The following is a 14,254-nucleotide window of genomic DNA, read 5'->3' as shown; positions in this document are numbered from 1 at the left end:
GGTGAAGGGTGTGCAGTTGGTTAGAATGAAACAGGTGAAGGGTGTGCAGTTGGTTAGAATGAAACAGGTGAAGGGAGTGCAGCTGGTGAGAATGAAACATTTGAAGGGAGTGCAGCTGTTGAGAATGAAACAGGTGAAGGGAGTGCAGCTGGTGAGAATGAAACAGGTGAAGGGTGTGCAGTTGGTTAGAATGAAACAGGTGAAGGGAGTGCAGCTGGTGAGAATGAAACAGGTGAAGGGAGTGCAGCTGGTGAGAATGAAACAGGTGAAGGGAGTGCAGCTGGTGAGAATGAAACAGGTGAAGGGTGTGCAGCTGGTGAGAATGAAACAGGTTAAGGGAGTGCAGCTGGTGAGAATGAAACAGGTGAAGGGATTGCAGCTGGTGAGAATGAAACAGGTGAAGGGAATGCAGCTGGTGAGAATGAAACATTTGAAGGGAGTGCAGCAGGTGAGAATGAAACAGGTGAAGGGAGTGCAGCTGGTGAGATTGAAAAATAGGTGAAGGGAATGCAGCTGGTGAGAATGAAACAGGTGAAGGGAGTGCAGCAGGTGAGAATGAAACAAGTGAAGGGAATGCAGCTGGTGATAATGAAACAGGTGAAGGGAGTGCAGCTGGTGAGAATGAAACAGGTGAAGGGAGTGCAGCTGGGGAGAATGACAGATAGGTGAAGGGAGTGCAGCTGGTGAGAATGAAACAGGTGAAGGGAGTGCAGCTGGTGAGAATGAAACAGGTGAAGGGAGTATAGCTGGTGAGAATGAAACAGGTGAAGGGAGTGCAGTTGGTGAGAATGAAACAGGTGAAGGGAGTGCAGCTGGTGAGAATGAAACATGTGAAGGGAGTGCAGCTGGTGAGAATGAAAAATAGGTGAAGGGAATGCAGCTGGTGAGAATGAAAAAGGTGAAGGGAGTGTAGCTGGTGAGAATTAAACATGTGAAGGGAGTGCAGCTGGTGAGAATGAAAAATAGGTGAAGGGAATGCAGCTGGTGAGAATGAAACAGGTGAAGGGAGTGCAGCTGGTGAGAATGAAACATTTGAAGGAAGTGCAGCTGGTGAGAATGAAACAGGTGAAGGGAATGCAGCTGGTGATAATGAAACAGGTGAAGGGAGTGCAGTTGGTGAGAATGACAGATAGGTGAAGGGAGTGCAGCTGGTGAGAATGAAACAGGTGAAGGGAGTGCAGCTGGTGATAATGAAACAGGTGAAGGGAGTGCAGCTGGTGAGAATGAAACATTTGAAGGGAGTGCAGCTGGTGAGAATTAAACATTTGAAGGGAGTGCAGCTGGTGAGAATGAAACATTTGAAGGGAGTGCAGCTGGTGAGAATGCAACAGGTGAAGGGAGTGCAGCTGGTGAGATTGAAAAATAGGTGAAGGGAGTTCAGCTGGTGAGAATGAAACATTTGAAGGGAATGCAGCTGGTGAGAAAGAAACAGGTGAAGGGAGTGCAGCTGGTGAGAATGAAACAGGTGAAGGGAGTGCTGCTGGTGAGAATGAAAAATAGGTGAAGGGAATGCAGCTGGTGAGAATGAAACATTTGAAGGGAGTGCAGCTGGTGAGAATGAAACAGGTTAAGGGAGTGCAGCTGGTGAGAATGAAACAGGTTAAGGGAGTGCAGCTGGTGAGAATGAAACAGGTGAAGGGAGTGCAGCAGGTGAGAATGAAACAAGTGAAGGGAATGCAGCTGGTGATAATGAAACAGGTGAAGGGAGTGCAGCTGGTGAGAATGAAACAGGTGAAGGGAGTGCAGCTGGGGAGAATGAAACAGGTGAAGGGAGTGCAGCTGGTGAGAATGAAACATGTGAAGGGAGTGCAGCTGGTGAGAATGAAAAATAGGTGAAGGGAATGCAGCTGGTGAGAATGAAACAGGTGAAGGGAGTGCAGCTGGTGAGAATGAAACATTTGAAGGGAGTGCAGCTGGTGATAATGAAACAGGTGAAGGGAGTGCAGTTGGTGAGAATGACAGATAGGTGAAGGGAGTGCAGCTGGTGAGAATGAAACAGGTGAAGGGAGTGCAGCTGGTGATAATGAAACAGGTGAAGGGAGTGCAGCTGGTGAGAATGAAACATTTGAAGGGAGTGCAGCTGGTGAGAATGAAACATTTGAAGGGAGTGCAGCTGGTGAGAATGAAACATTTGAAGGGAGTGCAGCTGGTGAGAATGAAACAGGTTAAGGGAGTGCAGCTGGTGAGAATGAAACAGGTGAAGGGAGTGCTTCTGGTGAGAATGAAACATTTGAAGGGAGTGCAGCTGGTGAGAATGAAACATTTGAAGGGAGTGCAGCTGGTGAGAATGAAACAGGTGAAGGGAGTGCAGCTGGTGAGAATGAAACATTTGAAGGGAGTGCAGCTGTTGAGAATGAAACAGGTGAAGGGAGTGCAGCTGGTGAGAATGAAACAGGTGAAGGGTGTGCAGTTGGTTAGAATGAAACAGGTGAAGGGAGTGCAGCTGGTGAGAATGAAACAGGTGAAGGGAGTGCAGCTGGTGAGAATGAAACAGGTGAAGGGAGTGCAGCTGGTGAGAATGAAACAGGTGAAGGGTGTGCAGCTGGTGAGAATGAAACAGGTTAAGGGAGTGCAGCTGGTGAGAATGAAACAGGTGAAGGGATTGCAGCTGGTGAGAATGAAACAGGTGAAGGGAATGCAGCTGGTGAGAATGAAACATTTGAAGGGAGTGCAGCAGGTGAGAATGAAACAGGTGAAGGGAGTGCAGCTGGTGAGATTGAAAAATAGGTGAAGGGAATGCAGCTGGTGAGAATGAAACAGGTGAAGGGAGTGCAGCAGGTGAGAATGAAACAAGTGAAGGGAATGCAGCTGGTGATAATGAAACAGGTGAAGGGAGTGCAGCTGGTGAGAATGAAACAGGTGAAGGGAGTGCAGCTGGGGAGAATGACAGATAGGTGAAGGGAGTGCAGCTGGTGAGAATGAAACAGGTGAAGGGAGTGCAGCTGGTGAGAATGAAACATTTGAAGGGAGTGCAGCTGTTGAGAATGAAACAGGTGAAGGGAGTGCAGTTTGTTAGAATGAAACAGGTGAAGGGAGTGCAGCTGGTTAGAATGAAACAGGTGAAGGGAGTGCAGCTGGTTAGAATGAACCAGGTGAAGGGAGTATAGCTGGTGAGAATGAAACAGGTGAAGGGAGTGCAGTTGGTGAGAATGAAACAGGTGAAGGGAGTGCAGCTGGTGAGAATGAAACATGTGAAGGGAGTGCAGCTGGTGAGAATGAAAAATAGGTGAAGGGAATGCAGCTGGTGAGAATGAAAAAGGTGAAGGGAGTGTAGCTGGTGAGAATTAAACATGTGAAGGGAGTGCAGCTGGTGAGAATGAAAAATAGGTGAAGGGAATGCAGCTGGTGAGAATGAAACAGGTGAAGGGAGTGCAGCTGGTGAGAATGAAACATTTGAAGGAAGTGCAGCTGGTGAGAATGAAACAGGTGAAGGGAATGCAGCTGGTGATAATGAAACAGGTGAAGGGAGTGCAGTTGGTGAGAATGACAGATAGGTGAAGGGAGTGCAGCTGGTGAGAATGAAACAGGTGAAGGGAGTGCAGCTGGTGATAATGAAACAGGTGAAGGGAGTGCAGCTGGTGAGAATGAAACATTTGAAGGGAGTGCAGCTGGTGAGAATTAAACATTTGAAGGGAGTGCAGCTGGTGAGAATGAAACATTTGAAGGGAGTGCAGCTGGTGAGAATGCAACAGGTGAAGGGAGTGCAGCTGGTGAGATTGAAAAATAGGTGAAGGGAGTTCAGCTGGTGAGAATGAAACATTTGAAGGGAATGCAGCTGGTGAGAAAGAAACAGGTGAAGGGAGTGCAGCTGGTGAGAATGAAACAGGTGAAGGGAGTGCTGCTGGTGAGAATGAAAAATAGGTGAAGGGAATGCAGCTGGTGAGAATGAAACATTTGAAGGGAGTGCAGCTGGTGAGAATGAAACAGGTTAAGGGAGTGCAGCTGGTGAGAATGAAACAGGTTAAGGGAGTGCAGCTGGTGAGAATGAAACAGGTGAAGGGAGTGCAGCAGGTGAGAATGAAACAAGTGAAGGGAATGCAGCTGGTGATAATGAAACAGGTGAAGGGAGTGCAGCTGGTGAGAATGAAACAGGTGAAGGGAGTGCAGCTGGGGAGAATGAAACAGGTGAAGGGAGTGCAGCTGGTGAGAATGAAACATGTGAAGGGAGTGCAGCTGGTGAGAATGAAAAATAGGTGAAGGGAATGCAGCTGGTGAGAATGAAACAGGTGAAGGGAGTGCAGCTGGTGAGAATGAAACATTTGAAGGGAGTGCAGCTGGTGATAATGAAACAGGTGAAGGGAGTGCAGTTGGTGAGAATGACAGATAGGTGAAGGGAGTGCAGCTGGTGAGAATGAAACAGGTGAAGGGAGTGCAGCTGGTGATAATGAAACAGGTGAAGGGAGTGCAGCTGGTGAGAATGAAACATTTGAAGGGAGTGCAGCTGGTGAGAATGAAACATTTGAAGGGAGTGCAGCTGGTGAGAATGAAACATTTGAAGGGAGTGCAGCTGGTGAGATTGAAAAATAGGTGAAGGGAGTTCAGCTGGTGAGAATGAAAAATAGGTGAAGGGAGTTCAGCTGGTGAGAATGAAACATTTGAAGGGAATGCAGCTGGTGAGAAAGAAACAGGTGAAGGGAGTGCAGCTGGTGAGAATGAAACAGGTGAAGGGAGTGCTGCTGGTGAGAATGAAACAGGTGAAGGGAGTGCAGCTTGTGAGAATGAAACATGTGAAGGGAGTGCAGCTGGTGAGAATGAAAAATAGGTGAAGGGAGTGCAGCTGGTGATAATGAAACAGGTGAAGGGAATGCAGTTGGTGAGAATGACAGATAGGTGAAGGGAGTGCAGCTGGTGAGAATGAAAAATAGGTGAAGGGAATGCAGCTGGTGAGATTGAAAAATAGGTGAAGGGAGTGCAGCTTGTGAGAATGAAACAGGTGAAGGGAGTGCAGCTGGTGAGAATCAATCAGGTGAAGGGAGTGCAGCTGGTGGCCAGACCAGAGGGAACTGAGGAAAAAGGTGAAGACTTGGCTGAACTAAAGACTAGACATAAATTTCAGATATAAAACCCTGAGGAAAACTCTAGAATTTTTTACACGCAAGACTTCACTTGTAAATCTTTTTTGTAAATATATTATTTTTAGGGAAGGCAGAGGTACAGGAAAAAAAAAAGAAAGGTACAAAAAATGTCGTTGTGGTTCCACTTTCTGAATTTTTCTCATTCCTGGAGATTTCCAAGTTCAGCAACAACGGGTCTCACACAAAGTATTTCTCGTGTTCAGTGAGCACAGAAATACCTACAGTCTTATCAAGTTGATTTGTCTTCAAGCTCTGTGTCTCCAGCTTCCATGTCACCTCAAGAAGAAATGGGAACAAATGATGTGTCTTTGTGACAAGCTGCCAGTAACAAAGTGCCTAAAGATCCAATTTAATTTGGCTTCTTTGCTAAGTTGTCTTATATGTATCGACACACCAGTTTGAGAATGTTGTTAATCTACAATGAAAAAAAAGGTTGGTTGTGATTTAAGACGACGATGAGTTGCCAGGCCAGGTCAAGTTTAATGATAAAAAAAATATGGATTCAAACATAAGTTTTGAAGCTGAGAGGATCAAAAATTTGAATGTACAATGGAATCATGTGACAGGCCACAGGCTCATAATTTGTGATCCATTTGGCAACAAAGATACTGGGAAAAGTCAGGGATTATTAAAAGTATTGTCTATTAGAGAAAAAATACATATTGTGGTGAGAGGAAAAGTGAGCTAATGCTAAAGTTTGCTAATATTGTTTTCACAGTGCTGTGAAGTTTACCATTGCATATCAGATTATAGCAAACTGAAGGGGTTGTTTATTACAGGACCAAAAATAGGAACTAATGCACAAGCATGGTCATACAACACAGTGTGTAAGATAAAGTAAAACAAGAAAAAGTGTTTTTTTTTCTTTTCAAGATCTGTATCTATGCCTCTTAAAAATTTAATTAAATAAATTTTTCAAACACACATTTCCAGGAAATACTCCTGCTTTGTGAGTAAAGAAGCCACTAGTTGAACTTTGAATTTGGATAAGTATTCTGAAAAGGGACTGACTGTAAAATGCTGCTTTTATTCAGACAGTGCGACCACCTCAGATAGTATAAGGATATTTTTTAAGTATTTGGTTTGGCTTAAAGCCCCTTTGTGTGTGTATGGAGGGTTGTGGTGTGAGCGGTATAAGTGCATGCTGGATCTGTTTTTGTAACTAATCATGCATGTTGAAGTAATGATATAAAAGTTTAAAATAAAACACAGTCATTATGTATACATTTTTTTGCATGTTCTTACAGGTTGTACCAGCGTGTTTTTTTCGTGGTTTAAAATGTATACTTTCTTTTGTGAATATACAGTACCTAAAACATGGCAAGAATACAATCAAAGGCAAGAGGAGAGGTTAAGTAAAATTTGCACACAGAAGGATTCTAAATACAAATGTTTTCCTTTTCTCTTTCTGTTGTCGTTCTTTCCCTCAAGGACAGCTGACTTGGTCTAAGCAATGTGGGCCAATACTGCAGGACCAGAGAACCCTTTGCCACTGGAAACAGCATGCTCATCTCACTGGGGAGGGCTCTGGGTTGTTTAAGGTCCCCCTTCAATGACCTGAAGTTGTCCTGCCCTCTCTAGACCTCTGCATGGATATGTAGCTGCATTCAGGGAGGAGCTCAGTGGATACAGGACTATGGGAATCATATTAATGACTCCTCCATTTGGGGGATCACTACTGAAATCTGTAATTAAGACTTTAATTTGTTCCCAGATGTACATTTTACATTAGTATTTAAAGTAAGTTGGAAAGAGACCAAATTTGACATAAATGGGCTGTGAGTTCAGCTCAGTGAAGCGATGCTGGTTATTTTGCAACCAGCTTTCAAATCTAGCTGAGATGTTGTACAAAGTGGAAAAGTGCAGTCCATGGAGAGCATTCTCTGATGTATGTGAGAGAGTGAAGATTTTTGAATGCTGAAGCTTCAAAAAAAAAAAGGGAAAAGCAGATTGGATGTGTTCACATCCAGGGTTCAGAATGTTGAGGATGGACAGCTGAAAAAAACTGTATTTTTCTCCAAACATTGTTTTTTAAAAATGATTTATGCAGTCTGCACCTCACATCTACAGTCTGGTGATACCTACCTTTATCTTACATGTTAAGAAAAAATATTGATGTATTTCAGAGATATAAGTGCTCACATGTCATACTTCTTCAGACACATTCTGACTTCCCATGCTTGGAACATAGAAATTTTCAAAGGTAATATTTAATAACTTATATCAAACCAGAATGAACAAGGAGATCAAGTAAAATACAAAACATACTATCAGTACTTGTTGAATTTGCATTTACTTATTTAGGATTAAGTCCAAGTAAAGCAAAAATAGATGTTTTCTAAGTTTGTTACAACACAGAAATGTATTAATAACCACCTCATTCAAAAGCTAAAGATTAAATAACCAAGTTTTATACAAAGGAAGTACAACTATATAGTGAAAATGAGGCAGGTGCTGGTGATGATCTTCAGCTTTTCAGCTTTCTAGTGTTGTAGCTCTGCACTGAATCAATCCACTGAGCATTCTCTGAACATAGTTAGTCCTCTTACTTTGGTTCTCTGTGCTGGTATGCAGCCCTCTCACCTCCACAGGACAGTGTTGGCTCTTAAAAAATTAATCAATGATGTGGTGTTCACACGCTGTGTGTCACTGTGTCCAGCAATACATGCACATACACACTCTAACATAAATCTGATGAATCTGAGCTGGTTGCATCTCCTCTAACATTTGCAATGCTGTGTTTCAACTTCAACTTCAACTTCTTCTTCTTTTCTATTAATTCTGACAACCAGGGAAGATGCATTTTTATGATGAAGACAAAATAGTTTTCAGATCCCCAGCTAGATGGCGTAGTTGGCTGGTTCCAGGTTAATGGCATTGCAGAGGGCCTGTTTATGAACAATAAGGAGTTAGGAGTGGGTTTGGCTTTAATTCCTGCTCTGCTCTGCCATGTCATCAAATGAGTATTTCTTAGCTGAAAAAAAATGATTCCACATTTTAGCACAACATAGTTGACAGTCTTTTAACATGTTTGTACGAATTATTTTCTGTGTTGACTTTAAAAATAAAATACATTTTAGAGCAACTGTTTAATGAACAGAAAACTTTTCCTCATTGTTGTACAATTAGTTTTGTCATATTTGTTTTTCACCTCCTTCAGCAAAGCCTGAATTAAATTGACAGGTTTTAGTCACGAATGTAACCCAGTCTTACTCAAGTTGTTCCTACAGAAAACTATCACCAGCACCTAAAGATTAAAGGTTCACGTGCACCTCCTCAAATAAGCCAAGGGGTCATGTTTTATTACAGCAGATCAGTGCTGCTCTCTGCTGGATACTACTCTGGACACACACAATGCATCTCTGATGTGTTTTTTAAATTTTTTTCCCTACTCATTTTTTTTTATTGTAGCACTATCAACTTAAATGACAAAAACAAGTGCATCCTCTCTCTGTGGCAATACAAGAGATGCATTTGCTTTACTTTATAAAAAGCCACAAACAACAAAGCTCTCTTACATCGGGCAAAATACGTGTTCGTACTAGAGCTTATATTTTCCATTTGGGTCAAAGGAAGTAAGTCTATTCAAGCTAAAGTAAAACTTGAAGAAACAAATGCTCATCATGGCCATTGTGCAGTTCTGTGGTGACCTAAACGTCCATATAGAAGCTCTTATTCAGGGACATGTGACAACAGCGTGGCCAAAGAAAATACTTTTCATCATGCGAATTTGGAAAACCACACTAAAATTATAAGAGAATTCTAATATGCAAAATTGCTAAAAAGACAACAAGAAACTTATTCCAGTCACATGATGGATAATGGGCATTAAGGTCAGACTTAGCTTTATTTCTAAAGTGCTCACATTCGAACTGGAGAAACTGTTGAGACCGCTCATTGATATGCAGACTTAAGGTTATGATTTTTAACCAAGCCTTTACTGGAGCTGTCTCCAGTTGTTGTTTATTGGTCTCTCTGTAGTTTCGCTTTCAGCCAGTGACATGCAGTTTGAACAAACTGAGATCATGAAATTGACTCTGCCATTGAAGACTTTTCCTTATCTTCACCTCCAAAACCCATGCAGATATTTTGGGCCAATATTTATAGACATTTCTATAGACACGGAAGCCTCTGTTTTCTGTCACATTATCAATAAAAAACACTGGTGACACAGTGCAACTGTAAGACAAGATGTATTCTCATGCCTTCACACTGTTATATTTTATTACAGATTATGTTTTTACTTTGGATCATGATCTATTCTAAGCCTTCATCATTCCTTTCCCTGTCATTGTTGTTCAGGGTGATCTTAGTTTAATCTGTTCTCCCCAAGAACGTGACTGGCTTTTTAACGCGTTTTTGACTAGTCTAATCACTAATCTAATCACATCTTTAATCTAATAGTTTTTGATGAGTTTCACTTCCATTCATATTATTCTTAATTCAATTCAGTCTAGTTCATTTATATAGTGTTGAATCACAACAAATGTCATCTGAAGGCACTTCAGTGATTCCAACCAATTACAGTCCACTTCATCATAATCGAAAAAAAAAATAATAATAATAATAATCTTTTAACAGGAAGAAACCTCTAGCAGAACCAGACTCAGGGAGGGCAGCAATCTGCTTCAACCAGCTGGGGGTTGAGGAGACAGAAAAGAGGGGACAACAAACACAAATTAAACTGTCAAATGATACCTGTTGAGAAAGAGCAACACAACTGAATGGCAACAATAATGGCAAATGGGGGAGAAGATGTGTCATAGGAGGCCCCTCAGTAGTATAGCAAGAGGCATCCCCAACTATAAGCTTTATCAAAAAGGAAAGTTTTAAGCTTAATCTTAAAGGTAGAGAGGGTGTCTGCTTCCTGAAGCCAAACTGGCAACTGGTTCCACAGAGAGGGGCCTGATAACTGAAGGCTCTACCTCCCATTCTACTTTTAGAAACAAGTAAACCTGCAGCCTGAGAGCAAGGTGCTCTGTTAGGAAATATCTTACAATGAGATCTTTAAGATATGGAGCTCGGTCATTAATAGCTTTATATGTGAGGAAAAGAATCTTAAATTCTATTCTGAATTTAACAGGGAGCCAATGAAAAGAAGCTAAAACTGGAGAAATATTTCATTGGGATTAAATGAACTGCATTAGGTTGGTTTAAGTCATTAATCTGATAGATTTGTTTGTTCATGTTAACAAAGAATCTTCCTTGCACAGACAAGGCATGGAGTTCCACAGGGTTCTGTGCTTGGACCGATTCTTTTCACTTTATAAATGCTTTCATTAGGTAATATTATTGGACAGCGTGGCACACATTCACACACAGTCCTAGTTTCCTCTGCATGGCCGAGCTCTTCACCCTATATGTAAGGCTGAGCCCAGACACCCTACGAAGGAAACCCATGCCAGCCGATCGTATGACCAATTTAAACCAATAAATGATAGGTTGAAGTGACCAACAGTTTCTAAATGTAATGTGTGCAGTTATTATACTAAATATATGAATTTGTGCAATTATTTTCCTGTCCTTAAATGTAAAATTGGATGTTAATGATACTTAAAATCTGACCTACAGATTGCAAAAATCTGAAATTATTGGGAAAAAAAAACAATGATAAAATAATGTGTTACCTAGTGTAGACACCCTAAGGGATAGTTGCCAAATAATTATTCTTAAATTAAAGATTAGGAATGTACATATATTTTCATAAATATTTGGTTGCGCCACCTGACATTTTTTGTTGTGAAGTTAAAAATACTGTTAAAAAAAGTTAAAACAGTTACAAAACAATAAATAGGACTTGTTCAAACACATTGTTCTGGACTCAAAAATATGCATCACATCCATTTGAAAATGCTTTTTTAAAAATACCTTTTTAGAGGCTTTATTTGTCATTGACCCTGCACCAACTGACGAATATTGGTTGCACCAACTGACATTAGTTATCACATGAAATATGCTGAAAAAAATACATTTTCATTTCAAATAGTAACAGTCATCAGTCTCTAAGTTTTCTTAAATCGAGACTTAAACCTTATCTTAACCCATCAAAAATACTTCACATAAGATTACATTCGATACAACACTTTTCTGAATGGCAACAATGAAGTGTCATTTAACAAAATTGAAAAATTTTCAAATGTTGGCTCAACATTGGTTAAAAATATCTAATTTTTTATCTCAAGTATTCCCAGTCCGAATGCATTAGCCGTGAATTCAGAGGCACTGGCTCTGCTATCACTTTGAGCACTTCAGCTGCATAGAAAAAAAAAATGTCAGTACGATGGGGCCAAGTGAATACATTATACAACTATAACAGTAAAACCAAGTATAACTATAAAACAGAAGAACTAAAACTGACAAATTCCCATTTAAGAATGTGAAAGTTGTAATATAATAATAACTATAAAATGTTCTGTGCCTGGATGTATTACCTTTCTTTTCTTTTTGCAAGATATGCTTCCTTGCAGCTGGATCATTGTAAAAGGGGAACTCTGGTATTTTAAAACCTAGACCTTATTTCTGGCATGAAATACATTTATCTACTCACAGAGAACAGTTTGGTGAAAGTCGGCGTCCTTCGGAAGATATTTAGATTCCTCCAGATCCATATAACGGAGTGAACGGGGCTTAGACGATGCAGCCTCTAAATAAGGCATTATCTGTCTTTATTTCACCAATACTTTAAGACGAATGAATGAATGAACGTGTGCTATAGCTCTGTTTGCTCATAGCTGCTGTGTTGTTATTGGTGGCTATCGGGGGGCTTATAGAGGGCTTTCTACACACTCGTCTACTGGGATGACATCATCGATGCCCGCCGCTGCAGCACAGCTCATTCACTCCGGTAAGAACGTCCATCGTACTCAAAGTTGTCGTCCACGTCATCAAAATCTGATAAATATCCTGCCATGTTGCACAAAACTATCAGCAGCAAACTACGTGTGAAGTTAGCCGACTGTCACAGAGCACGGAGTGAATGAGCTGTGCTGCAGCAGCGCGTCAATGACGTCATCCCAGTCATCTCATGAGAAATCGAGTACGATAAGATTCACAGTTCATATGGAGGCATTACCTCTCATCAGTCAAAATAAAAGGAAACTTGCGTAGACCATTCAGACAGTGTCCTCTTCCACCATGTGTCCTGAAGAGAGACAACTAAAGAATATCATTTTCTCAGCAGTTCAGCTTCTGGAGATCTTATGTACTTATGAAATAAAAGACCATTCACAGATCCACTGTATTAAGAACTTTATATAAAAAAAGTTAAATTTAACAAAGCATTTGTAGGCAAGTACCCATGGAGGTAACTGCAACAAGATTTCTGACTATGTATAACTGAACAGATGCAAATACATTTAAAAAAAGTATTTATTGATAACTCATTGAGCTCACCGTCACAGGTTACGGTCGCATTGACTGGCTGTGCCTGGATTTCATCCAAATCATCACCAAATTTTCTTCAAATATAAAACAGTTTTACAAAGAACAAACTAAACAAAAAAGAAAAACCAAAGTACCATTACTTATGCCAATTTAACCCAAACGCTAACTACAAAGATGCAGACCTGTGAGTGTGTGCCCAAAAAGATACAAATCTGAAGTCTTTGGCTCCTGAACTAAGCGAACAGCAAACAAAAAGCAGGTTTAGCCATCAGTCTTCAAGCAAACTGATGTGAAAGAGAAACGCACAGAGCGTACCCCACCCTGCAGGAGGAACTGAGAAAAAAACAATCCTCATTGACCTCAATCCTCAAAAGACTCATCCTTAAGCCTCTGTGCAGTGCTGTTAAATACCAATGAGAATGAAGATCAATCAGCAAATGATGCAAACCAGAAAGGTCTTCAGAAACTTAATATACATGCCTTACATAATATACCCCATAAAGTTTGCTTTTTGCTACGTTTACAGCATGTCATCATCTTCTCCTCCGCCGTACATGTCAGCCAGTTTCTTGAAGCGGGGACCCCATTCATTGAGACAGTTGTAGTCTTGGTCTCCACTGCTCGATGAGTTCAGAGAGGAGAGGCTTCCTGCATCAGAGCCGCCTCCTTCATAGTCAAACACCAGCAGGGAGTCGTAGGGGGGTGCTGTTGGGTCGTTGTCTGCAGCCTTCAGGTTCTGAGAAACAGCCACAAACATGCTCTCATTTATTGAATTGTATCTATAGTTCTGCAAATATGGAGAAGAACTCAAAAATAAAGACATGACAAGTGACAACTAGCCATTTTCTCAAAGCAGTGACAGATTAACCGTTTCATGAACTCAAATGCTTTACTCACATCATCAATGAAGTTGCCAATCTCCTCTGGGTTGGCGGGCCGAGGCCGGTACTGAGGAGCCGGCATGAAGTTGGGCACCACGTCATTCCTGAACACCTCAGGTCGGTTATCAAGACCACGGTGGAGGACACTCAGATCAAAGTCCTGACAGAGATGGAAGTAATGGTGTTTATTCTGTTCCAGCTGTAACACTAATACTCATGCAGTCACTACAGAAGGGCTCCGTTGTGGTATTCATAGCAAAGACAAAGTAAAAAGTTGTGAAACAAAAAAAGAAGCACATCCTTTGTAAATTCTAGGTTTTTAAATCAGAAATCCTGTTACTCAGCAGGTCTGAGCATATATGTAATCTGTCTAATATGAACAAGAACACATGACATATTACACCGTGTCATGCACTGAACAAAAAGTAACAAAAGTCCACCCTATCTGCTTCCACGGGAATTCAGAGTGGAAGTAGCAGCCAAAATAAACTTTATCAACTGATCATCGGTGAGCAGAAAAGCAGTTTGCTAGTGTGTAACAACCAGGTGTGTGTTAATACACACCTGCTGGGGTCCATCATTCAACAGTGAGATTATTCACAACAGCTGCCAATCAATACTGCGGTGGGAACTTAGAGATGTGCGTAAATAAATGTTCACAAACCTTACATTTGTAAAGAAATAAAGAAGAGTGGACTGTCACAACTATGTGAGACTGAAGTCAAAAAGAGAAGCCAACAGACTGGCTGAAGATATGAACTGAATCAAGAGACAGAAAATGATAAATTGTATCGGTAAATACTTGCCATAGATATCAGATACAATCAATGCCCATGTTAAAATATTCATTTCATGGAGTAGTTAGTATAGTGCACATTACTGCTAAAGTTTTAGTTCTGCAAGGAACGACAGTGT

The 14,254-nt window shown here is 41.1% G+C and overlaps 2 protein-coding genes across 4 annotated transcripts in view; one reads left to right on the top strand and one right to left on the bottom strand.

Moving 5' to 3' along the window:
- Positions 1-8,182, top strand: part of rasgrp3 (RAS guanyl releasing protein 3 (calcium and DAG-regulated)) — an 85,100-nt gene extending 76,918 nt beyond the window's left edge. For both annotated transcript variants that reach the window (XM_072391575.1, XM_072391574.1), the window contains one exon: positions 6,507-8,182. In XM_072391575.1, coding sequence (XP_072247676.1) covers positions 6,507-6,515 — 9 coding nt within the window. In that variant the 3' untranslated portion in view covers positions 6,516-8,182. The remainder of the gene's footprint in view (positions 1-6,506) is intronic.
- A 4,126-nt stretch (positions 8,183-12,308) lies between these two features.
- The window catches only part of LOC140313467 (B-cadherin-like), a 73,494-nt gene continuing 71,548 nt past the window's right edge, over positions 12,309-14,254 (bottom strand). For both annotated transcript variants that reach the window (XM_072391568.1, XM_072391569.1), the window contains exons 17-18: positions 13,356-13,499; positions 12,309-13,194 (exon numbers count right to left, since the gene is read on the bottom strand). In XM_072391568.1, the coding sequence (XP_072247669.1) occupies positions 12,979-13,194; positions 13,356-13,499 (360 nt within the window). In that variant the 3' untranslated portion in view covers positions 12,309-12,978. The remainder of the gene's footprint in view (positions 13,195-13,355; positions 13,500-14,254) is intronic.

The sequence above is a fragment of the Leuresthes tenuis genome, unplaced genomic scaffold (assembly GCF_036924035.1).
Source record: "Leuresthes tenuis unplaced genomic scaffold, fLeuTen1.0.hap1 SCAF_8, whole genome shotgun sequence".
NCBI lineage: Eukaryota > Metazoa > Chordata > Actinopteri > Atheriniformes > Atherinopsidae > Leuresthes > Leuresthes tenuis.
Note: the sequence above shows the minus strand (reverse complement) of the source record. Positions and strands in the feature narration are given on the sequence as shown.